Raw genomic sequence first — 24,293 nt, 5'->3', positions numbered from 1 at the left:
TCACCTGGCCTCTACTTCCTCAGGCGCCTATGGAAGTTCCAAGTCAGTCAGATGATCCTTAAGAACTTCTACTCATGTACAATAGAGAGCATCCTGACTGGCAATATCACCTCCTGGTTTGGGAATAGCACTGCACAAGACCAAAGCAGACTACAGAGAGTGGCCCGTTCAGCCGAGTGCACAATTGGAGGTGGGCTTCCCACTCTCCAGAACATTTACAACAAGCAGTATGGGTAAGGCTAAGAGAATTATCAAAGACCCCAGCCACCCAAACAACTGCCTCTTTGAACTTCTGCGGTCAGGCAAGCGATACCGGAGTCTCATGGCAAGCACAGAGAGACTCAGAAGAAGCTTCTATCCCCAGGCCATCAGGATGCTCAACGAACAATAACACTATGTAACAACCATCAAATGCACACACATCCACACGCACACACTCACTTTAAACAAACAACTCACTGCAGCACCCACTTTACACTTTAGAACACCTAAACACACTTTATATTTATTGGTAAAGAATTTGCACTACAACCCATACCTCATTACACCTTACTGTAAATTGTACCTAAATTGTACCTCATCCCATTTCTCCTTTGCACTATATAGTATATTGTATATTAGTATATTGTATAGTATATATACTATATTGTATGGTAACTCAGTTACTTCTACTCTGCATTGAACATTGTACATATGTACAATGTACATACTGAACACTTGTGTCTACGTACGTGACTTCTATTTTATACTTGTTATACTTATTTTATTTTATACTTATCTATTTTTGCCTATAGCACAGTCTCTGGAGCGTAACAGAAAGAAGCATTTTGTATAAAAGTATTCTGTACTTCTGTATGACAACTAATAAAGAAACTTGAACTTGAAACTTGAAAACCCCCCAAAAAGCATAAAAAGGCCCCTCCCCGCCCAAAAAGGGCCCCCAAAAATAGCACAGGCCCAGTGCCCTTTTCAGCCTTTGAGCACCTGCCCCTCTAAAGTCCTGTGCACGTCCCTGCACCAGAGGGAGCTCCACAAATCATGTTAAACCCAGATTCGGTTCAAACAAGGGACTAAACACGTTTCGCAATTATGCCACTGTAACGGAGGTACCGCCAGTATATTCACACTACAGTCACGATGGACTTCAAGTGTTGTGAAGTGACTGTGGACGTTAGTGGTACTGCAAGTTAAACTCACTCCCCCTTAAAAGGCATACAAACACGTTACCAAGAAGTGAATTCACCTCTTGGTATAGTGGTCTGCGATGTCGCCCGCGGCGCGGGAGAACGGGGTTCGAGACTCGCTCAGGGCAAGCCAATTAGAACCGGCTACACCACATCAATGTGGAACGCCCTACCCACACAGCTGTAAAGGAAATGTGAATCACTAACCGACTTCAAAACCACTCTCAAAGAGCACCTACGGGAGACTGCAATTCGAAACTGGCCCCTGTAAATGTCCAAACCCAACCCCCTCCAATGTACCCCCCACCCCGCCAGTACTAGAGGGGGTAGAAGAACTGCAATTTTTTTTTTTAAATGAACCTCTCTAAATGTGTTAGAAAGACATACTTTAAAGGGACAATGTCAGATGTTTGTGAGTTCCTGTACGATTCCCCTGAATCCCCTCTGCTCTGCGTAGGAGTGTGCATGTAGTTGACGTGACGCTTACGTTTTGACAGCTCTCTCCTGCGCATGCGCATAAATACAGGGGAAGCAGCAGGGGACAGGCGCGCGCCTGGTGAGACCGAGACCGACACTGAATGAACGTATAATAAATAACGATTCCAGCAACAAAATGATGACATTTCTACCTAAAGTAGTGCTGCTAGTACTACTAGCATTCCCGGCAACCATCCTCGTTAACGGTCAGTACGTGTTGTCGGCACCTTTAGTGCTACATGATGAACAGAAGCCGCCTCTGTAACACTATGCTAATCGAACAGCTAACTAGCTTAGCCGTTAGCTCCTCCACGGGAAGGCCGCCTGGTGGCGCAGTGACGTCACGTGTGCTAGCTAACAAGCTAACAAGCTGTAAATATTTGCACATGTATATTCAGAAGCAGAGTTTGCTCTGATTTTACTCGCGACACTTATGTGAATCATACCCTGCTAAGGCCTCTCCTGTTATTAATGAAAGTCAGGTGTGTTAGTCGTCACTGTGTGTCTGGTCTAGTTTGGTGGATGTAATGTATCTGTGTGTTAGACTGACGTGTCCCTAAGTGAGTCTGTCTGTTAATTATATTGTAGTGTAACGTTACTACACTCCAGTTGGATCAGCCACACAACCACCAAACACACAGCTGACTCACACCTAGTGCTAGCTGGTTAGTCAATATATATTTATATAAATAGCGTAACGTTATAGTTTACAAGTCCAATGATTGCTACTATGGTGCAGCCAACGTTGGCTAAATGGCTTTGATTGATTGATTGATTGATTGCATTTTTTTTATTAACAGATTGCAGAATGGGTACAATACAGTACGGCTCAATACACACAATTGTTAAGGGGATGCAGACCAGAGAAAGACTTTCGTCTTGTTTACATCAGGGTCCCCCATTTTCAATTCATAATATCTAGGGGTAACAGTACTGTATATTTGAATACCGTTTATGTCACAAATGTATCAGTACTAAATACCTATATGTCCCTATGCCATAAATGTCATGTATGTTGTGTATGTCATAAATGTCTATGAATTGAAAATGGGGGACCCTGATGGAAACAAGACAAACGTCTTTCTCAGGTCTGCATCCCCTTAACAATTGTGTGTATTGAGCCGTACTGTATTGTACCCATTCTACAATCTGTTAAATAAAGTTTTCAATCAATCAATTCAATATGACATACATCATGACATACAGATAGACAGTACTGCTACATCTAGACATTTATGACATACCAGATTTACAAATACAGTATTGTTTGTGATACAAAAAGAGTCTAAAAAAAATGAAAAGAAGAGTATATACATTTGACGAGGAAACTGTACATTGGAGGAGGCTTGCTTTTGAACCACTAGCCTACTAGCGTTGGGACTATTATTGACTGCCCAGTCGTTTCTATTTACAATCCATTGGTTTTCCATCACTGATCGAGTTGGAATTCCCAGAACTTCTCTTATGTGAGAACTTTAATAACGAACTGTCTATTTGACAAGACTAGTCATTCAAGCCTAGTTATTATTAAAGCCGGACCCGGGGAAGTAGGCTGCTTCCTCCGCCTGTGTGTACAGAAGGTCGTAATTTAAAATATTTATTTAACTGGCATGTAACTCGACATCTTGCAAATGATTAAGTTTTGAAATGAAATGAGGGTAAATGGTATTCTGTACAGTGCAAAAACGCTTGCACTCTCTCTGACCCGGGAAATGCCCAATACAACCAATTGTCTACTGTTGATTGATTGAACGTTTTATTTAACAGATTGCAGAATGGGTACAATGAATACAGTACGGCTCAATACACACAATTGTTAAGGGGATGCAGACCAGAGAAAGACTTTCGTCTTGTTTACATGATCAGGGTCCCCCATTTTGGCCACTGGGAGCTGCCCAGCACAACTAGTATTCTACTGTTGACCACTGGGAGCTGCCCAGTACAACCAATGTTCTACTGTTGTGTTGACCACTGGTAGCTGCCCAGTACAACCAATGTTCTACTGTTGACCCCTGGGAGCTGCCCAGTACAACTAGTATTCTACTGTTGACCCCTGGGAGCTGCCCAGTAAAACTAGTATTCTACTGTTGACCCCTGGGAGCTGCCCAGTACAACTAGTATTCTACTGTTGACCCCTGGGAGCTGCCCAGTACAAATTAGTATTCTACTGTTGACCACTGGGAGTTGCCCAGTACAACTAGTATTCTACTGTTGACCCCTGGGAGCTGCCCAGTAAAACTAGTATTCTACTGTTGACCCCTGGGAGCTGCCCAGTACAACTAGTATTCTACTGTTGACCCCTGGGAGCTGCCCAGTAAAACTAGTATTCTACTGTTGACCCCTGGGAGCTGCCCAGTACAACTAGTATTCTACTGTTGACCCCTGGGAGCTGCCCAGTACAAATTAGTATTCTACTGTTGACCACTGGGAGTTGCCCAGTACAACTAGTATTCTACTGTTGACCCCTGGGAGCTGCCCAGTACAACTAGTATTCTACTGTTGACCACTGGGAGCTGCCCAGCACAACCAATGCTAGGTGCCTTGCTCAAGGGGCACCTGGACAGTGTTTGAGCAGCAGAGACCTCTGTTCCTTGCCCCAGAGACCCAGTATGGGAACCACTGTGGGAAGGCAGAACGCATCTAAATAAATATTAATTTTCTTCTGCTCCTCTTCAGGGCCAGCGGTGTCCGCTCAGGACCTCACTGAGGAAGAGGAGGTGGATGCTGTGGATGAAGATGTGGTGGATGATGTGACGGCTGAGGACGAGGATGATGAGGCAGAAGTGGAGGATGACGACAACACAGAACTGGTGAGGGAGAGGGAGTATAATATTGCTGTTTTGAGTGGGAGAGGGAGAGGCATTTTCCTATTTCATAGGCAGGGACTCGGAAATGGGTCAGAATTGAATTGATGGATAGCGCTAAATACAGGGAAATCCTTGAGGAAAACCTATTCCAGTCTTCCAGAGATTTGAGACTGGGACGGAGGTTCACCTTCCGGCAGGACAACGACCCTGAGCATAATGCTAAAGAACCCCCCCCCCCAAATCTATTAATTCCAGACAAAATGGGAAAAAAGTCAAGGGCGGTGAATACTTTCTCAAGGCACTGTACAGTATGATTAAAAAAACTACTACTAGTTATAATTTTTCATAGCACTATTTTAAAAAGACTGGTTGCAGTCTGGAGCCCTGCTATGGATTGGATTGGGTATGGGGTAGGGATGGGCGTGAGTAATCGCTTACTCGTAGCTATGAGAAAAATCAACAAAAAAAATAGAAATTATAAATTTATTTTTTTAATCTTTTTTTTGTACATCTTTTCACATGTATGTGCAAGATTATAACTGTTTGTTGGTTTCCTTAAACATATATACGTGAATGAACAAAAAGAAGTTGAATAAAAAAAAAAAAAAAAATTTCTTTTTTCGAGCACATCAATCGAGTATAGCATGCGATCAATCTATCTGGATTTTTCTTTAAAATGCCCATCCCTAGTATGGGGATCTGTGATAATCTGATTGCAGGCCAATATCCAATCTTGGATCAGATCACAGATCAATCACTATCTTTTAGTCATCTGTCATCTCCTCTAACACTAGTTCCTCTTCACTGGTGAAAGTCTCCACCTCTTTAACGGCTGAGACTGGCAAGTTTCCCCTTTTTTTTTTATCTGAGCGAGAGGCAGATAAATAGATTTAAAGGCATTTTGCAGATTTATAACCTGAATCCTATCGTTCAGTTGTGAGGAACATATGAGAATTGGACATCGAAAGCTTCAGTCTTGTAATAAATAAATGCCTGTTTATTATTATATTTTTTTTATATTGGCGCTTATCATTTTCAAGGTGAGAAGGAGATCAAAGCAACAATGTTGGCCATGTGTATCACTGAGGTCTGTGTCTGTCCATCTCTAGACGGAAGAAAAAGAGGAAGAGGAGGAAGAAACGCTGACTGGAGAGGTGAAGGCCTCTCCCAACGCTGACACCACCATCCTCTTCGTCAGGGGAGATGGTAAGGGCTCACAGCACTCCACATCTAGATGGAGTTTTTATTATGTTACTATTATATTATATTATTGATGATTTTGCCACGCCTGTGTGAAAAAGGTTCTGACCGGCTACATTTTAAGGCAAAAAATGTATGAAACTAGAGATGCTAACTTACCTGGAAGAGGCTATAAAGTTGTCGGTTCACTGATGTTTTGAATGGAAGAAATACGGCAATATCTCACATCCAGAGGTGGCAAACCTAGTCACCTTAAATTCACAATTTTTCGGTCATTTATTTATAAATTGTTGTATTTTATCAAATGAAAAAAAATATAAAACATCATTATATGGGCCATTGGCCACCCTACTCATTGATAATTGAAAAGCTCATATTTGTCGACCACTAATATAAACTGCAGTGTCTCCCTCTCCAGACTTCCCAGCCAATGAGGTCGTTAAATTCCTGATGGGTTTCAGCAACAAGGGCTCCGAGAACTTTGTGGTGGAATCACTGGATGCCTCCTTCCGCTACCCACAGGTACCAACCGGTCCTCTGGTCTGGTCTCAGATTATAGATTAGGTACCAACCGGTCCTCTGGTCTCAGACTATAGATTAGGTACCAACCGGTCCTCTGGTCTCAGATTATAGATTAGGTACCAACCGGTCCTCTGGTCTCAGACTATAGATTAGGTACCAACCGGTCCTCTGGTCTCAGACTATAGATTAGGTACCAACCGGTCCTCTGGTCTCAGATTATAGATTAGGTACCAACCGGTCCTCTGGTCTCAGATTATAGATTAGGTACCAACCGGTCCTCTGGTCTCAGATTATAGATTAGGTACCAACCGGTCCTCTGGTCTCAGATTATAGATTAGGTACCAACCGGTCCTCTGGTCTCAGACTATAGATTAGGTACCAACCGGTCCTCTGGTCTCCGATTATAGATTAGGTACCAACCGGTCCTCTGGTCTCAGATTATAGATTAGGTACCAACCGGTCCTCTGGTCTCAGATTATAGATTAGGTACCAACCGGTCCTCTGGTCTCAGATTATAGATTAGGTACCAACCGGTCCTCTGCTCTCAGATTATAGATTAGGTACCAACCGGTCCTCTGGTCTGATCTCGGATTATAGATTAGGTACCAACCGGTCCTCTGGTCTCAGATTATAGATTAGGTACCAACCGGTCCTCTGGTCTCAGACTATAGATTAGGTACCAACCGGTCCTCTGGTCTCAGATTATAGATTAGGTACCAACCGGTCCTCTGGTCTCAGACTATAGATTAGGTACCAACCGGTCCTCTGGTCTCAGATTATAGATTAGGTACCAACCGGTCCTCTGGTCTCAGATTATAGATTAGGTACCAACCGGTCCTCTGGTCTCAGATTATAGATTAGGTACCAACCGGTCCTCTGGTCTTAGATTTTACCGTAGGTACCAAGTAACTGGTCTTCTGGTCAGATTATTGATTAACTCACTGGAGGCCAAACCCGAGATAGTCCGGGTTAACTCGGGTTATGCTCTGGGCGAGAAATCTTGGGTTTTAATCCATATTTCTTTTATTAGCGATATCCATTAATTTTTCATCCATCCAGCCTGACGTTATCATTGGGAATGGGTCTGAGCTTGCAAAGGGCAAATACCGCCACCTATCGTCTCCCGGATGGTATTGCACATCATTGGATTGGATTGGCTGGGACTGCATCAAACATTTTTATCCGGTCCAGGTTTTACTTCTCGGGCATGCAGCTGGATACTATTGCATTGACTGGGGGGACATGGGAGCAGCGTGGATTATCTGTTTTTGGATATAACGTTGGATCAATAAACGCGATCAATATTTGGAATGGCGATCAGGAATTTAAGGCCTTTATGTTACGAATCTTGGGGTAATCAGATGTTCCTATCACCGCCATCGGTGTGAGGTTCGCGCCGACCAAAGTACGGAGAAGCGATTTTTCAGACTCCGCTTCTCTTCGTGCATGAGGACACATATAATACCGATAATCTAGCGTTTATTTGAAAACTATTCATAAATCAAGCGACAAATGGCACGATTTTTAAGGAAATACATTTAAGCTCGATTTGCTGGAGTTTATTGAGATGAGACAGAACGCCCTAGAAATATATTGATATTCATCACGGTATAAAATGGAAATGTATGTGTGGGGAAAAAAAAGTTTTGTGCATGTTGACTGGAAGCAACTCATTGACTATCACGGTTATTTAGATCTATTGCTATTATATTTGATAAGCTCTCGCAAATAAGTCCTATTCTCCATTGGATAAAGCGTTGGCCCAGAAGGGCCATCAGCAGAGGGCGCTGTTGGCCCTGAATGAGTTAAGTACACTACCAACCAGTCGGTTCTCAGATTATAGATTGGGGTGAGGGTTGAACAATATATTGATAATTGCAATATTATGTCACAAATGCTGCATAGTGCATACACGTCTTTTTTAAATATTCTTTTAGTAATACACACTTCTTTGCAATTAAAATTAAAATTTCATTAGGGCTGTCACTAATGATTATTTTATCGATAAATTATTCTAAACGATAAATTTTCCAGAAAAATCAACAATTGATTTTATTTTTAATATTTTAAAATGTTTTACTAGTATCCTCGGGTCACATGGGTAGTTGCCTCTCCGACACCACCTACTGAATACCCAGAGTAGGAGATGAGCCATGAAGTTTACATTGAATGTATCCATGTCTGTAGCTAAATGCTGAAAAACGGGGGGGAAATTACTTTTTAGATAAAAGAAAAACGACCAGCCAGATATTTTTTACCAGCCAAAATGTATAAATAGCTTTTTAGTATATCTCCATGAATTATTGTATGTATTGTTATCTCTCCACTCCATGCTATGGTAGTGCTTGTGCCAGCACAGGAGATGCCATTCAAATGTATATACATATTTAAATCAATATCTTCCTTTTGAATAAAATGGGCTCAGGAATCAGGATTGGCTAATTGGCCTACCGGTAATCCATGCAAAAAGAGTAGCCTATAGTAAATGTATACACACACACACACAAGAGAGGGAGAATAGTTTACAGCAGACTTAATGATTTTACTATCAAGTGAAATATTTATTATCAACTATCCAGTTCGTTTTTTTTAGTGTAACCTACTTGGACGTACCAAATCATTGGACGTACAGGGAGAGAGACTGGCTCACCCCCACCCCCCTTTCCTCACTATCGGAACTCTTAGCAGCTAACGTTAGTTAATTAAGGTTTTTACCGCGAGGCGTGGGCATACAGGTATGGCGAGGATGTAAAGCAAGTTAGACTCATTTATTGGACCCGTTGCACGCGGAGTTTACATAGAAACGAGCGCGACTCGCAAGATCAGTTATCACCGGCTGTAGGACGCAGGCTGAAGAGCTCGACAGTGGCTCGAGAGGTAGAGAGCAGTTATCACCGGCTGTAGGACGCAGGCTGAAGAGCTCGACAGTGGCTCGAGAGGTAGAGAGCAGTTATCACCGGCTGTAGGACGCAGGCTGAAGAGCTCGACAGTGGCTCGAGAGGTAGAGCAGTCTGGCAATCCGGAGGTTCCCGGTTAGATTCCCGCTCCTCCCGGTCAGCGTGTCGATGTGTCCCTGAGCGAGACACTTAACCCCTAATTGCTCCCGATGAGCAGGTTGGCACCTTGCATGGTCGCCTCCGCTGTCGGTGTGCGAGTGAATGGGTAAAATGTGAGTAACAAATTGTAAAGCGCTTTAAATAAAAGCGCTATATAAAAAAAGCAGCCATTTAGGTATTGGGCTCAGCCCCTCCCTTCCAGCTGGAGTTGACTTGAAACAGGGAAGTTATCACATGCGAGTGAAACGCCCACTGTAGAGTCCTGGCTCTAGGGAGGAATCACGAATAGTGGGTTAAGTGTTCATTGCGCACTAGTTTGATTATACGTCGCGCATCATGTTATGGCTTTGAATTGAACGTCTGCGATTTCCACCGCAAAAGGCATACAAGTAACTACAATACGATGCGTCGATCATGAATATGCAAATCGACAAAATGTCACGGTCGACGAATCGCGACAGCCCTAAATTTCATAAAAAAAACAACATAAACATATTTTCCCCACGAATGCGCGTTGAAATTGAGCTAAATCAGCAGGTTTAAAAATCATTGCTGCTTCTGACGAATGAAACAATTAGTCTCCTTTTTTAGTATTTCCACCAGACTACACTCTCCTGAACATTTAACTTCCACTAATGAAATGTGTTGAACTGGAAGCGTCGATGCCGTCATTTTGAAGCTATTATGTTTTCTTGTAATTGAATGATTTGCTTCGGTCCCTGATCGTTGTTCTTCTGACCCGACAGGACTTCCAGTTCTACATCCAGAACTTCACGGCTCTGCAGCTGGGCATCGTGGTACCAGCCGGCCGCCAGGCCACCTTCGAATACTCCTTCATCCCTGCTGAGCCCATGGGAGGAAGGCCTTTTGGCCTCGTCATCAACCTGAACTACAAGGACAGCAATGTAAGTAGAGGCTGTGTGTGTGTACCATGTAATGTAAGTAGAGTCAGCTGTGTGTGTGTACCATGTAATGTAAGTAGAGGCAGCACTGTGTGTGTGTGTGTACCATGTAATGTAAGTAGAGGCAGCACTGTGTGTGTGTACCATGTAATGTAAGTAGAGGCAGCACTGTGTGTGTGTACCATGTAATGTAAGTAGAGGCAGCACTGTGTGTGTACCATGTAATGTAAGTAGAGGCAGCACTGTGTGTGTGTACCATGTAATGTAAGTAGAGTCAGCACTGTGTGTGTACCATGTAATGTAAGTAGAGTCAGCACTGTGTGTGTGTACCATGTAATGTAAGTAGAGTCAGCACTGTGTGTGTGTACCATGTAATGTAAGTAGAGTCAGCACTGTGTGTGTGTACCATGTAATGTAAGTAGAGTCAGCACTGTGTGTGTACCATGTAATGTAAGTAGAGGCAGCACTGTGTGTGTACCATGTAATGTAAGGAGAGTCAGCTGTGTGTGTGTACCATGTAATGTAAGTAGAGGCAGCACTGTGTGTGTACCATGTAATGTAAGTAGAGGCAGCACTGTGTGTGTGTACCATGTAATGTAAGTAGAGGCAGCACTGTGTGTGTACCATGTAATGTAAGTAGAGGCAGCACTGTGTGTGTGTACCATGTAATGTAAGTAGAGGCAGCACTGTGTGTGTGTGTACCATGTAATGTAAGTAGAGGCAGCACTGTGTGTGTGTACCATGTAATGTAAGTAGAGGCAGCACTGTGTGTGTACCATGTAATGTAAGTAGAGGTGGCACTGTGTGTGTGTGTACCATGTAATGTAAGTAGAGGCAGCACTGTGTGTGTACCATGTAATGTAAGTAGAGGCAGCGCTGTGTGTGTGTACCATGTAATGTAAGTAGAGGCAGCACTGTGTGTGTGTACTAGGGCTGACCTTCTGCTGTGGGACTTGTACAACAGCACTTTGTTCAACTTTGTCAGTGCTGTAAAGTTTAAATCTTAAGACAAACTAAACACTTTGCTTCCATGAAATATTGTAAGCAGTCATTTGAGGCTTTATAAAAGCGGCACAATGAACACATCTGTCCGTGCCGAGTCCGACCTCATCTTAAATAACAAAAACGGCATTGCTTGTTGTAGTTAACAAAGGGAGGCAGAGTTGATTTTTTTGTACCATGTAATGTAGGGAGAGGCAGGGCTGTGTGTGTGTACCATGTAATGTTATTAGAGGCAGGGCTGTGTACCATGTAATGTAAGGAGAGGCAATTACGTTTATGTCTTTGTTTTTGTCTCTCTCTCTCTAGGGCAATGTGTTTCAGGATGCAGTATTCAACCAGACAGTCACCGTCACTGAGAGGGAGGATGGACTGGATGGAGAGACGTAAGGGACATTTAAATGTTTCTACTTTGACATTTTCCTTATCTCACCCCTCAACGTTGCACTTTTGTTGAGCTAGATTAGATTAAAATATATCATCATACAGCACAACTAAACATGTTTTAAGTACAGCGCCCTGCATGTTTTAAATACAGCGCCTCGCCTATTTGAAGTACAGCGACTAATTTCCTTCTGCTCTTCCCCTCTCCCTCTATTCCTCCCAATCTCTCCTTCCATCCGTTTCTGTCTCACTCTGTCGCTCTCTCTGTATCTCTCTATGACTCACTCACTCTCTTGCTCTCTCTCTTTCTGTCTGTCTCGCCTCTCTCCATGTCTCTTTCTCTCTGTCCCTCTCCCTCGCTCCGTCTCACTCCTCTGTTTCTCTCTCCTCTTTGTCTCTTCCCATGTCTCCTCTCTGTCTCCGTCTCTCTAGGATCTTCATGTACGTGTTTCTGTCAGGTCTGAGTCTGCTGGTTGTTGTAGGTCTTCACCAACTGATAGAGACCAGGAAGGTAAAGTAAACATGTTTACTTAATACTGATACCTTGACTCGTCGTGTATATAAAGTCTCCTCGTGTCTCATGAAGTCACTTCCTGTGTGTGTGTACAGAGGAGGCGCCCAGCTTCCAAGGTAGAGATGGGAACATCCAGCCACAACGACGTGGACATGAGCTGGATCCCCCAGGAGACTCTTAACCAGATCAGTATGTATACTAAGTCCTACGCCCTAAACCATACACCCTACTCATTTACTTATTTACTCTTACTCATTTTACTCTGTATTGTATATATGTATATTGACTTTACTGTATGTAGCACACTCTCAGGGGCTCATACAGAAATAAGCATTTCATCAAAGTATTCTGTATTTTGTTGTGACAAATAATAAACAAACTTGAAACTAAACCATACACCTTAAACCATACTCTCTAAACCATACACCCTAAGCTAGGGGTGGACGGTATAAACGGTATACGGTATAAACGGTATGAATTTGCTCTACGGTATGGATTTTGCCTATACCGTGTAACCGGTAGTGCAGCTCTAAAATAGCAATGACGTCATGTAACCACAGCGCGACTATTTCACTCTCATTTGCCCCTAAAAATAGATAGAATTAGTCATAGATAATAGATATGTGCGAACTGGAAAAAGTTATTTAGGAGGCTTCGCGCAGTGGGCGTGCCAGCCCCTCCCGCACGCATGTAAACACGGGTCTACTAGTAGTCTAGTGGGACGGGACGTCTCCCTGAGCTAACGTTAGCTTAGCTACCGTTACAAAATGACCCAGTCAACTATTCACTTTTAGTTTAATACATGATGGGGCATTGTCTAACCGAACGGTATCTAGTCGGCTAGCTACCGATAGCTCCTGACATCAACAAACGCTCCATCAAGTCTAGTAGAGAGTAGACGTGTATGATAGCTCCGTTAGCCGTTAGCTCACGTTAACGCAAGTTAGTTCACCGTTCAAAACGAAATGTCCCATTGAACTAAATAATTCACTGAGGCGTTGTATTAACGTTATATATCCGGCTAGCAGTAGCTACAGATAGCTCCTGATATCAATGTCTTATAACACTGATTCGATGCGTATTCGAGCTGAGGGCTTGCTAACGTTATACCAATACAATAGGGTCCAGGTGCAGCGCCGGAGAATCCTGGCCGTAGCTGGAGGCTACTAGAGTACACACAGACAGTGGAGCTTGTTGCGTGGTGGCGATGTCTCGCAGATAATACAAGTACAAGTCTAATTATATAATATATATATTTTATAAAAATAAAAAATAAATTATATAAAATAATTTTTTTTTTATCAAAAACGATGATACCGTGATATATACCGTTACCGTCTATGCTTCAGATTATACCGTGATATAAATTTTAGACCATACCGTCCACCCCTACCCTAAGCCATCAATCCCTGAACTACATGCCCCTAAACCATACAAGTCCCTTGCCCTAAGCCTCTAAACCTAATGTATACTTCTAAAGTAACAGATCATTGTATTTAGGGCTGCAACGATGAGTAGACATAAACAGGAAATGTCATCGATTTGCATATTCATGACCGACTCATCGTATTGTTACTAGGGCTGTCTTAAATACTTCGAAGCTTCATTCGATGGGCATGGGATTCGAATATGAAAATAAAATTCGATAATTTTTTTTTCTTTTTTTGCAAAATCAACTCTGCCTCTCTTTGTTAACTACAACAAGCAATGCTGTTTGTTATTTAAGATGAGGTTGGACTCGGCACTGACAGATTTGTGTTCACTGTGCTGCTTTTATAAAGCCTCAAATGACTGCTTACAATATTTCATGAAAGCAAAGTGTTTAGTTTGTCTAAGATTTAAAAAGGTTTAAACTTTACAGCACTGACAAAGTTGAACAAAGTGCTGTACAAGTCTCGCAACAAAAAAACAAACAAAAAAATACAGAAATGTATAATAAAAATAATAAAAGAAAATTCGAAGCTTCGAATTAAAATCGAATCTCGGCCCGAAGCTTCGAATTCCAAAAAAAATTCGAATTTGTGGTGGAAATGGCAGACGTTCAAAGTAGGGCTGTAAATATTTGACCCCACTTCGATTCGTTCTTCAGGCAACGATTCAATGCATCATGAAATCTCTTAATTTGACCACGATGTGATTAGATACATTTTCGATCAGTTAATTCCCCCAAAAAATTTGTATACACAAATGTGGCTGGGGGAACTGATGAATGGACTATAGGTAAATAAAAAATCGACATGTTTTTATTTTTCTTTTATCTTTTCCCCCCTCCTTTTTTCCGATTTTTCTCCCATCCCACTGTTAGTCGTTATGCCAATTCCCAACCCCCTTCCTGGTTGTTGCGCACTTTCCCCTACTGTTGGTCCGAGAGGCCGGACACTGTCTCATGCTTTCCTCCGACACATGTGCAGCCAGCCGGCAGCCAGCCTGGCAGCGCAGGTTCTCACCGGGGGAGTGTAACGTGTGGGAGGCCGCACTACCTCCCTCCAGATCCTACCCTCGCTGAGCAGGCGCCCCGACCGAACTGTAGGGGTCGCTGTCCACAACGCCCAGCACCCACCCACGGCTCCCCTCCCCCTAACTCAGCCAAACTAGTTAGTATAGCGATCAGCCCGAGCCAAGGCAATGCTGACTCTCCGGGAGTCGAGACCGCAGCCTCTTGCATTGGTGACGAGCACAATCTCCGCTACGCCACCTGACCGCCCTCAAAATCGACATATTAAAACATTTAAATAATAAATAAATACTACGTTTTTTTATAGATTCTAACATTTTCAAATCGATGCAGTTGAATCGTCACCTTAGGATTGATGCATTGTTACACCCCTAGTTCAAAGTCATCATAACATGAATCACGTTCTAAATATAAATAACTTCTCTTAAACCACTGTTCGTGATGTTGCCTAGAACCTAGCCCCTTTCGTGACTGTGATGCACCGAGTGAGTCCACAGTCACTTCCTAGTCCATAGCGAACCAACCTAGATGTACCATGAAGGACTGGTTCTGCCCGAACCGTTCGTTATACAAGTATCGCAGAGAAATGTCAAAGGTACTCACAGTTGCACGAGGGTTTCGGACAGAGATACGTGATGGTTTGAAAGCTCGGCGTTGCTAATAAACATTTTAAATACATTTTTTATAAACGTGTAAACATCACTGAGGCAGCGTTGCATCAGAATGGCTTCTTCTCTTATTCTGCATTTGATTCTGCATTTGTGACGTGCCTGGTGCGCCCAGCGTGATGTTTACACGTTTATACAAATTATTTAAAATGTTTATTAGCAACGCCGAGCTTTCAAACCATCACGTATCTCTGTCCCAAACCCTCGTGCAACTGTGAGTACCTTTTGAAATTTCTCTGTGATACTTGTATAACGAACGTTTCGGGCAGAACTAGTCCTTCATGGTAAATCTAGGTTGGTTTGCTATGGACTAGGAAGTGACTGTGGATTCTCACTCGGTGCATCACAGTCACGAAAGGGGCTACCTAGAACCAGGACTCGATGGCGTGTTTCACGTGCACTTGATAACTTGGTCAACTCCAGCCGCAGCAGTGGGGAATGAGAGGGTCTGAGCCCAATATGCTGCTCTTCCTCTGTACGTTCAATGTTTTGAAGCCAAATGTTACACTATATAAAAACGAACTGGATAGTTGATGATGTTAAATATTTAATTTCATCAGCTGAAATATTGTAAAATCATTGAGTCTGCTATAAGCTATTCTCCCTCTTGTGTGTGTATAAATGGGCTAATTGGCTTTATCAATCCCGATTCCTGAGCCTATTTTATTCAAAAAGGAAGATATTGATTTACTTTACAAAAGTACATTTTGTAGCCTGTTTTTCAGCATTTGGCTACATGCATAGATAAATTGTATGTAATGATAAGCAATGTCATAGTAACCGGGCGGGTGTTCTATTATTTCAAGATAATAAAGTAGCTATGATGAGTCGATGGATAAAAAGCAGTAATGGCATGTAGGTTACTACTACTACCTATTTACAGACATAAATAAACGTCACAGCTTCATCTCCTACTCTGGGTTTTCAGTAGATGGTGTCGGAGAGGCAACTACCCCATGTGACCTGAGGATACTAGTACCGCACTTGAAAAACATGTCTATACATTTTGAAATGTTCAATCGCAAATGGAATCAATTGCCGTTTGTTCTGATAAAATAATCGACTGAGATGGATAACAAAATAACCGTTAGTTGCAGCTCTAACTGTATCGCTGCTCTGTAGCTAGCAGCTGATGCTTTTAAAGGCACTTCACCAAAAGCAATGCTGATTTATTGTCTACATAATCTCTCGTACAGTATTCCAAAGCTGTAGACGCTTTTGCACACGTTAACGTTGTTTGACTGTTGTCGAGAGTTAATGAGTTTATTTGTCCTCCACTGGACACTGAATGATTACAGCTCACTGGAATTAACATAATTAACACAACACGCACACATTCATTGTCCTCCGTTCACATCACTGGAGCACATTACAAACTCATCAACTCAATAAATGTCTGTGCAAAACTGTTTGTCAGCATTAATTACTAGGGATGTGCATGACTGACCAAAATCTCATTTTCGAATAGTCTACTGTTCTTAAGACCGAATATTTTAAACGAAAATCTTTTTAATAGAATGGATCATTAAAATCGAAGGGTATTGCAAAAAAAAAAAGTTGTAAAAAAGAATTCTTATAAAAAAAAACATCTTTTTTCGACTCTTGACATGAAAATCGAATGTGGAGACTGGCACGCCTATTTGAACGTTCTAACTCATCCCTGTTAATGACTTGTGAAGGCGGGGCGTTGTTGTGTCGGTCCAGCCGGCACGTCTCTCTGCTGCCGTCCTTCTGATCTTCCTGCTTCTCTGTTTCTGAGCGGCTCTGCTCTCTGTACCGTTTCACTCACTCACTCTCTCTCTCTTCCTTCCTTCCTTCCTGTGCCTTTCCTCGCCTCGTCTTCAGTGCAGAGTCGTCGAGGTGAGCTTCTTCTGGCTTCTCTATGTGCTGTAGTACCTTTCTTAATAAGGCTGTAGTAGCAGTGTGGTATTGTAGAGCTATAGTAGTACTGTAGTACCTTAACACTTTGAGTGCCAGCTATGCGCAGAGCGCTAAAAGGCTCCGTATGCCAGCGTCCACTTCAATGATGGAGCTCTCATATTTGCAAACGCATAAACTATGTCTTAAATTATGGCTGTGTCTGGCCGTCGCTTATCAATGACTTGTTTGCAGTCAACATTGTCGAAACGGATTGTTTTTTAATCGGTTCATTTCCGTTTTATACCATTTTGAAAAATAATCTGTTTTTTTTAAGTTTCAGGAAAATATCAAGATTCTGTGATAATCGCCCTTTACTGGAATATTCTGGAATACACAAAAAACGTTGAAATTTTTCGGCCTATTTTTGAGTCGTTTTCAAATAAACGCTAGATTATCGATTGTATGTGTACTTATGCACGCTATAGAAGCGAGCTGAAAAATCGATTCTCTCATTTCCTGATCAGCACACACACACATAGGGCACACGTTGATATCTCTGTGAAAAAAGTTCTGATTATCCTAAGACTGGTAAAATAGATTCCTTACCTCAGATCAGATGTTCTCCAAAAAGATTATTCCAATTCCTGATCGCTATTCCAAATATCGATCGCGTTTATTGATCCAACGCTGGGTACTGGAAATATGTATTCCACGCTGTTTTGGCGCTCGGCAATGAATCCGATCCTCTCGGGTGACTTGTCTGAGAAGTAAAATGAGGAAGCTGTATTCCCCCCCCCCCCCCCCCCATGTGTTTCATTCAATCCATTCCAAAGGGGTGCAGTACAACAGGGAGAGACGATAGGGGGCGGTATTTTCCCAATGGAGCTCAGAGTTTGCAGCACTAACGTGAGACTAGATTGTTGAAATATGAATTCACATCGCTAATAATAAACAAAACAAAAAAGCTAGATTTATCGTCGCTGGCACTCAAAGTGTTAAGGCTGTAGTAGCCGTGTGGTATTGTAGTACAGTAGTACCTTATGTCATACAGTCTAGAGATTGATTTATGACGTGATGTCATTTTGGGACCGGTACTTCTTCCTCTGAGGACTCTTTTTAATTCAATTAGAATATAATACAAATACTTTATTTATCCCGAGCGAAATTCGGCACTACAGATCGCTCACCGTAAACGGTAAACATTTAGGTAGTCTGAAACAAAGTCACTATTAATACGAATAAAATGCCGTCTGGTTCTTAGATTTAATTTTTTTTTATCTACTTTTTTTCTCCCATTTTCTATTTTCTCCCATCCCAATTTCGTAACATCCAATTCAACCCTCCCCTGTCACGAACGCTGTTTCTTGCCTCCCACAAGCCGGCTGCAATGTGGACTAAGTCATACATAGCACGAGTCCCCTCCGGTACTTGGGGTAACAGCAGTCGCATCTTTTCACCTGCACAGCTCGATCTCTCAGTGGCGAGGAGTAACGCGTGGGAGGCTCACGCTGCCCCCGACACTTCCTGATTCTACTGCGCAGGCGCACCAACCGACCTGTAGGAGTCGCTGTCCACAACGCCCGATCCCCACCCATCAGTTTCCCACCCCCTAATACGGCCAATGTGTATTAGTACGGACGACCAGCTAAACTGAAAGCACATGTGGGGGTGCTCCAGTAGCACACCATGTTACCGCGCTGCGTCGCGGGACTCCGTGCTGCGTCACGGATCTGGTTGACTCCGAGTTCGATTCCCGGACTCGCCGTCATTTGCCGAATGTCTCCCCCTGCTCTCTCTCCCGTTTCACCCTACAACTGTCGGTCATGCTTGACCAGAAAAGCGATAAACGCTAAAAAAAAATAAAGTTTAAAAAAAAAATAAAGCAAATGTGGAGCGCTGGGCTCGAACAGGCAAGCCCAGCGTCTCCAGATTTCGTGGCGAGCGCCTTGCCCACTACGCCACGTAGTCGCCCCCGGTTCTTAAACTTTTATATACATTCTGTTGTGTATATATACAGTAAAAAGTGTAACATTTTAAACTGTTTTTTTTTTTTAAGTGAAAGTCCAGGGAGATGATGTCGGATAGTACTGTCGCCTTGTGCTCAGTGAGGCACAGTGATGTGTTATAAAGTCTGATGGGCCGTCGGAAGGAAGGACTTCAGTGTTGCATCTTGGGAGTCTTAGTCTAACGCTCCTTCTATCAGTCAATTATCCCAAAAAGAAGAAAAAATACCATAGGTTATAAAATGAGATATTCCTTTATTGATCCCCTTGGAGTCATTTGGGAATATGTTTATATGTTTGTTTGTTTGTTTGTTTGTTTGTTTGTTCTATTATGAAATATGACAATGGAACATAATAACCAGGTTGTTTATTAAATTATATAAAAGTACTATAGATCATAATAATTAGGGATGCTCGATATTGGCTTTTTTACCTATACCGATATTGTCCAACTCTTAATTTCCGATACCGATATCAACCGATACCGATATATGCATGGTCCCCCCCCCCCCCCCAAAAAACGGAATAATTTCAGGTAATTTACATTACATATCTCTTGTTGTGGAATTAACACAACATTATGCATACTTTTGACAATAAATAAAATCAGAATTTGTTCTTACTTGCTTGCCTGGGTAACTAAAGGTTGAAAAAAATGAAAACCGATACAGATATTTTCCGATATCACATTTTAATGCCGATATCGGCCGATAATATCGGTAGGCCGATAATATCGGACATCCCTAATAATAATAATTAAAATGTGGAAAAAATACTATAGATTAGGGATGCTAGATATTGGCTTTTTTACCGATATACCGATATTGTCCAACTCTTAATTTCCGATACCGATATCAACCGATACCGATATATGCAGGGTTTCCCCCCCCCCCCCCCCAAAAACGGAATAATTTCAGGTACCATTAACATTACATATCTCTTGTCGTGTAATTAACACAACATTATGCATACTTTTGACAATAAATCAAATAATAATTTGTTCTTACTTGCTTGCCTGGCTAAATAAAGGTTAAATAAATGTAAAAAAAAAAAAAAAACTATACCGATATTTTCCGATATCACGTTTTTATGCCAATAGCGGCCGATAATATCGGACATCCCTACTATTGATTATAAGTTTGTTTATTCAATTATGAAAAAATACCATAGAACATAACGGTGAACAGTTTGTTTGTTCACTCGTGAAAAGATACCGCAGAACATAACATTTCTCGTCCTCTCCTCTCAGACAAGGCCTCTCCCAGACGATCTCCTCGCAAGAGGAACCAGAAGAGGTCTGTCGGCTCAGACGAGTGACGGCCGCCCGCCACCAGAGGGCGCCAGGCACTGACTGACTGACCATGCCAAACTTTTACCCCACCCGTCTTAACTGGGAGGACTGGGCACTGAAATGAAACGCACCCCCCCCGTCCTTCTAACCTGAGAAACTTGTATACAGTAACGGTGCCAACCACTGCAGGGCTGGCTCTCCCCTTTCAGCTAACGGACTGTTGGATACAATTATGGGATACATGCACACACACACACACATACTTTCTCAAACAACAGTCTCGTTGTTTTATGATTATTCAGTTTTATGTAAAGCCGTCGCTTGAGCCATTGCAGCATCAAAGTGTCAAATGTCACCTTGAAGCATCAATGGTAGATGTGTTAAATGTCACCTTGAAGCATCAATGGTAGATGTGTTAAAAGGTCACATTGAAGCATCAATGGTAGATGTGTTAAAAGGTCACATTGAAGCATCAATGGTAGATGTGTTAAAAGGTCACATTGAAGCATCAATGGTAGATGTGTTAAAGGGCACCTTGTCATTTCGAACACTGGGCTTGGTTTTCTTCCTACTAATCACATTGTGAAAGAATGTCTGTTTGGTTTGGCACTGCAGTCCCCTTACCTTAGCATTATTCCCTCTTGAACCAATAGGTGGCGCTAATGGCAAGCTAGATGATAACCCCTGGGCCCTAGACATTAAGCGTGGCCCAACCCGAGCCCTGCAGGGTGTAGCTTTCTCCAAGACCAATCCTGACTGAAGCCCGGAATTGCTCATGATTTATCAATAATGTTTTTAAAGCGACTTGACTCTGGTCCCATGGGGTTCAGGCGTAATTCATCTCTACCCCCATCGATCCAAGGGATACATGCTAACGATGACTATCCTAATAAGTAATTTAAGGTTAAGTGGAATTTAACAGGAAGTCTTTGTTTTTTAAGTGTAGCTGGAGGTCGCTTGCAAAGAAGTTGGTATCTCATGCAAGCGCCATGCACCGTGTCCAATGGGCTCTTCAGGTAGGGCGTGAGATCCAATAGGGTTTACGGTAGGGGTGGGCTTATACATGAGATACCAGGTTGACATTTTGTTCCATAATGTGGCAAGTGTGAAGAAGAAAAAAAAAGAACATTCAAAATGCCAAGACGTCACTTTGTGGTGTGGGACAACAATGGGGTTTGTCTTGTTTTCTAGATAACTTTAGTCTGCGACTGCCTTAGTGAGAGTACCTCTGACATCATCATCCCCCCGAGACTGGGTCGCTACTGCCTGGCCGAGCTGCCTGGCCCTTACCTTACCGACGGGGACCTTAAGAAACCTAACCCTGACCTGAGAAACGGATGTTTCTCCTCAGACCCGTGCAGCTTGTTGTGTCACAACGTTGTGAAGATAATATATATACGCCAGTATTGTTGTTTTGCTTTAACTCCTTAATTTCCCCCTCTTTTTTCCCCTTGAACATTCGGTTCCATGCACTGAGAATACAAGAGATTTGAATCACTCCCGTTTCTCTATCTGGGATTCTTGTAACGGCACCCCCTACAGCCCTACAGCAGCCCTGCAGCCCCAGGCTCATTTTCCTAAAATCATCTAAGCCCGTTGACTCGAGATGACACTGACTAAGCTGATCTTCGTGCTGAGAGGCTTTTTGGGGAACTGTGCACTGGCCCGAGAGAGATGTGTTAAAACCCGCCCTCTACTGGGCATAACTGTCACTGCGTGTGTCAGAGGATCCTCGCCATTGGCTGATTATCTACCAATAAATTAACGCGTACTAGAACCTCCGTTATCCCACCACTCTGGAATGGAGCTCATTCATTAGACTGAAATGTGAATTATTAAAATACATGGAAATTAAAATACATGGACGATTTTTTTTTTTTTTTTTTTTATTCCGCAAAGTACAAGTTCAACATTTGACAGAAAAACGTGTACATATATATAGAACAGCCAGGTGACCTGATAGCAGGCCACTTGGTTGACGCAGTAACTTGGGATAAATGAGGTTCTACTGTTCTCTACGTGACTTGGTTCTACTCTTAACGCTCCGTTCACAATCTGTTGGAAGAGTGGGCGTGGCCACTGAGCTCGTGTGCACTGAATACCTTGAACCCTGTGTTTGTTTTGTGAGTCCTAGAAGCTTTACAGGGCCTGTCCTACTTGAGGTCTAGATTGTGAGGGCGTCCTCCTACCCCCTTAGTAGTAGTGTAGTGTGCGGATTTGGATACACGCACTTAAGAATCCCTCAGATTTAGAGGTTGATTTGGCACATCATGGGATGTCGGCGTTCTACTGATGGCTTGGGATGGTTGAAGAACAACAATGCGTGCCGAGGTCGAAAGACTACAAACTCTTTTAAACTCTCGCCCTCGACGTGCCTGTTTTCTACGTTTTTGTGTTTGTAATTCTACTGTAAATTGAGTGTCTGCGTTGTTTTTCTCTTGCTTCCTTTGCCAGAGGAGTGGGATTGATTGACGTCATGTAAATCACCAGTTGTGAAATGGGGGGGTGAAGTGTTGATTTCTTTAGAGATTTTTTTTTTCTTTTTTTTCTATAAAACATGATGTGGCTGAAGCGCTGGTGTAACTACTAGCTGTTTGATGCTGATGTGAGAGGTGAACTATCCAGCTAATTTATTCCTTAGTGTTAAAAAAAGGGGCTTTGAATGGTTTTTTATATATTGTATTTCCTTATTACACCACTAGGGGGCAGCTTTGTTGATTTATCTCCAAGCCCCGAACATTGATTTAATTATGTTGTCGTTCTGTAGCAAAGCCATGTAAAAGATGAGAGTATTTGGCCCAATGCAATTCCTGTGCATAAATAACCAACCTAGTTATGACCAACATACCTGTTTTTTTTTTTTTAGATTAAAATGGTCTGAGCTAGTGTATGCAAGATGCCTGACCTTCCACCTGGCCTAAACCATTTTGTTTAGAAATGTGTTAAGCATCTCTCAGATCGACATGTGTCTTGTGTTACTGGATTGTTGGCAGAGCCTTTGATGGAAAGAGTTTGGCTGTGTTGTTGTACTATAGCCAGCGTGTTACTGCCCCTTACTGCAGCCATGTTGGACCCTTTATTACATCATCACCTGGTCCTTAACCCTTTCAACTACTACCACACTACAGAAGGTTAACCTTTCACTACCACACTACAGACGGGTAACCCTTTGTCGTATGGCAGTGAAATGGTTAACCTTCTCATGTATTGTTGCAGTAACCATTTGGTAGTGTGGTAGTGAAAGGGTTCAGATGCCCAACATTCTGAAATGTGTTACTGACATGTGGAGCCAACATGGCTGCCACTGTAGCCCACACTGCTTCAGACTCCCTCTCCGGCTCGCCGGTTGATGCAGGACTTCTAGTGTCATGCACCTACTTGTACCAGAGGATGATCTGAGCGTTTCTACCCACACACACACACACAAGCTTGTGGCTTTTCTCAGATTTGTTTTGGATCATGGATACAAGTTTACGCTTTTATTTGCAATAAAATATGCAGAAAATAAACTTTAAATAAAATAAACTGATTTGCTGTATGCCATGCCTCTTCATTCCTTGTTACAAAAGAACAGGTTATATATATATATAAGGCTCTATTTGAAAATATTTGCGCTAGTATTAGTACTGAACCCAGACCCTAATTTAAACATCTGGCATGATGTTAGCTAGTTCTGAACCTAGACCCTATTTTTTTTTTTTGATCAAATTTTTTTTATTATTAATTACATGAAACAGGACAACACAATAACCACTGTAACAAAAAACATAACTTTCACAGGAGAATAACAAACAATAATAATACAGAATAATAAATTATAAAGACAAAAAGAAACAGCGTCCAACCTATCAAATATAGATGGCTACTTCAATAACAAAAAGGGTCTTCAAAACATGGCAACCTTTCCCCACCTTTACAAAGTGGAGTGACTTAAAAGATTGTTTATGAGAGTGTTGCCGCAGATTTACTGT

At 42.3% G+C, this 24,293-nt stretch overlaps 1 protein-coding gene across 2 annotated transcripts; it reads left to right on the top strand.

The window, feature by feature from the left end:
- The first annotated feature begins 1,715 nt into the window (after positions 1–1,715).
- Positions 1,716–23,852, top strand: ssr1 (signal sequence receptor, alpha). Of its 2 annotated transcripts, none has more exons than XM_084326503.1 (9): positions 1,716–1,867; positions 4,338–4,471; positions 5,578–5,674; positions 6,087–6,190; positions 9,993–10,151; positions 11,457–11,533; positions 11,964–12,042; positions 12,141–12,234; positions 20,281–23,852. In XM_084326503.1, exons 1-9 carry the CDS (start codon positions 1,798–1,800, stop codon positions 20,346–20,348), a joined length of 882 nt encoding a protein of 293 aa, XP_084182629.1. In that variant the 5' UTR covers positions 1,716–1,797; the 3' UTR covers positions 20,349–23,852. The 2 variants fall into 2 exon arrangements, with proteins under 2 accessions (XP_084182629.1, XP_084182628.1); XM_084326502.1 differs by having other exon boundaries at positions 6,072–6,190.
- Positions 23,853–24,293: the final 441 nt, after the last annotated feature.

This window comes from Notolepis coatsorum (assembly GCF_963971535.1).
Source record: "Notolepis coatsorum genome assembly, chromosome: 12".
Classification (NCBI taxonomy): Eukaryota; Metazoa; Chordata; class Actinopteri; order Aulopiformes; family Paralepididae; genus Notolepis; species Notolepis coatsorum.
This window is presented reverse-complemented; position numbering and strand designations above follow the sequence as displayed.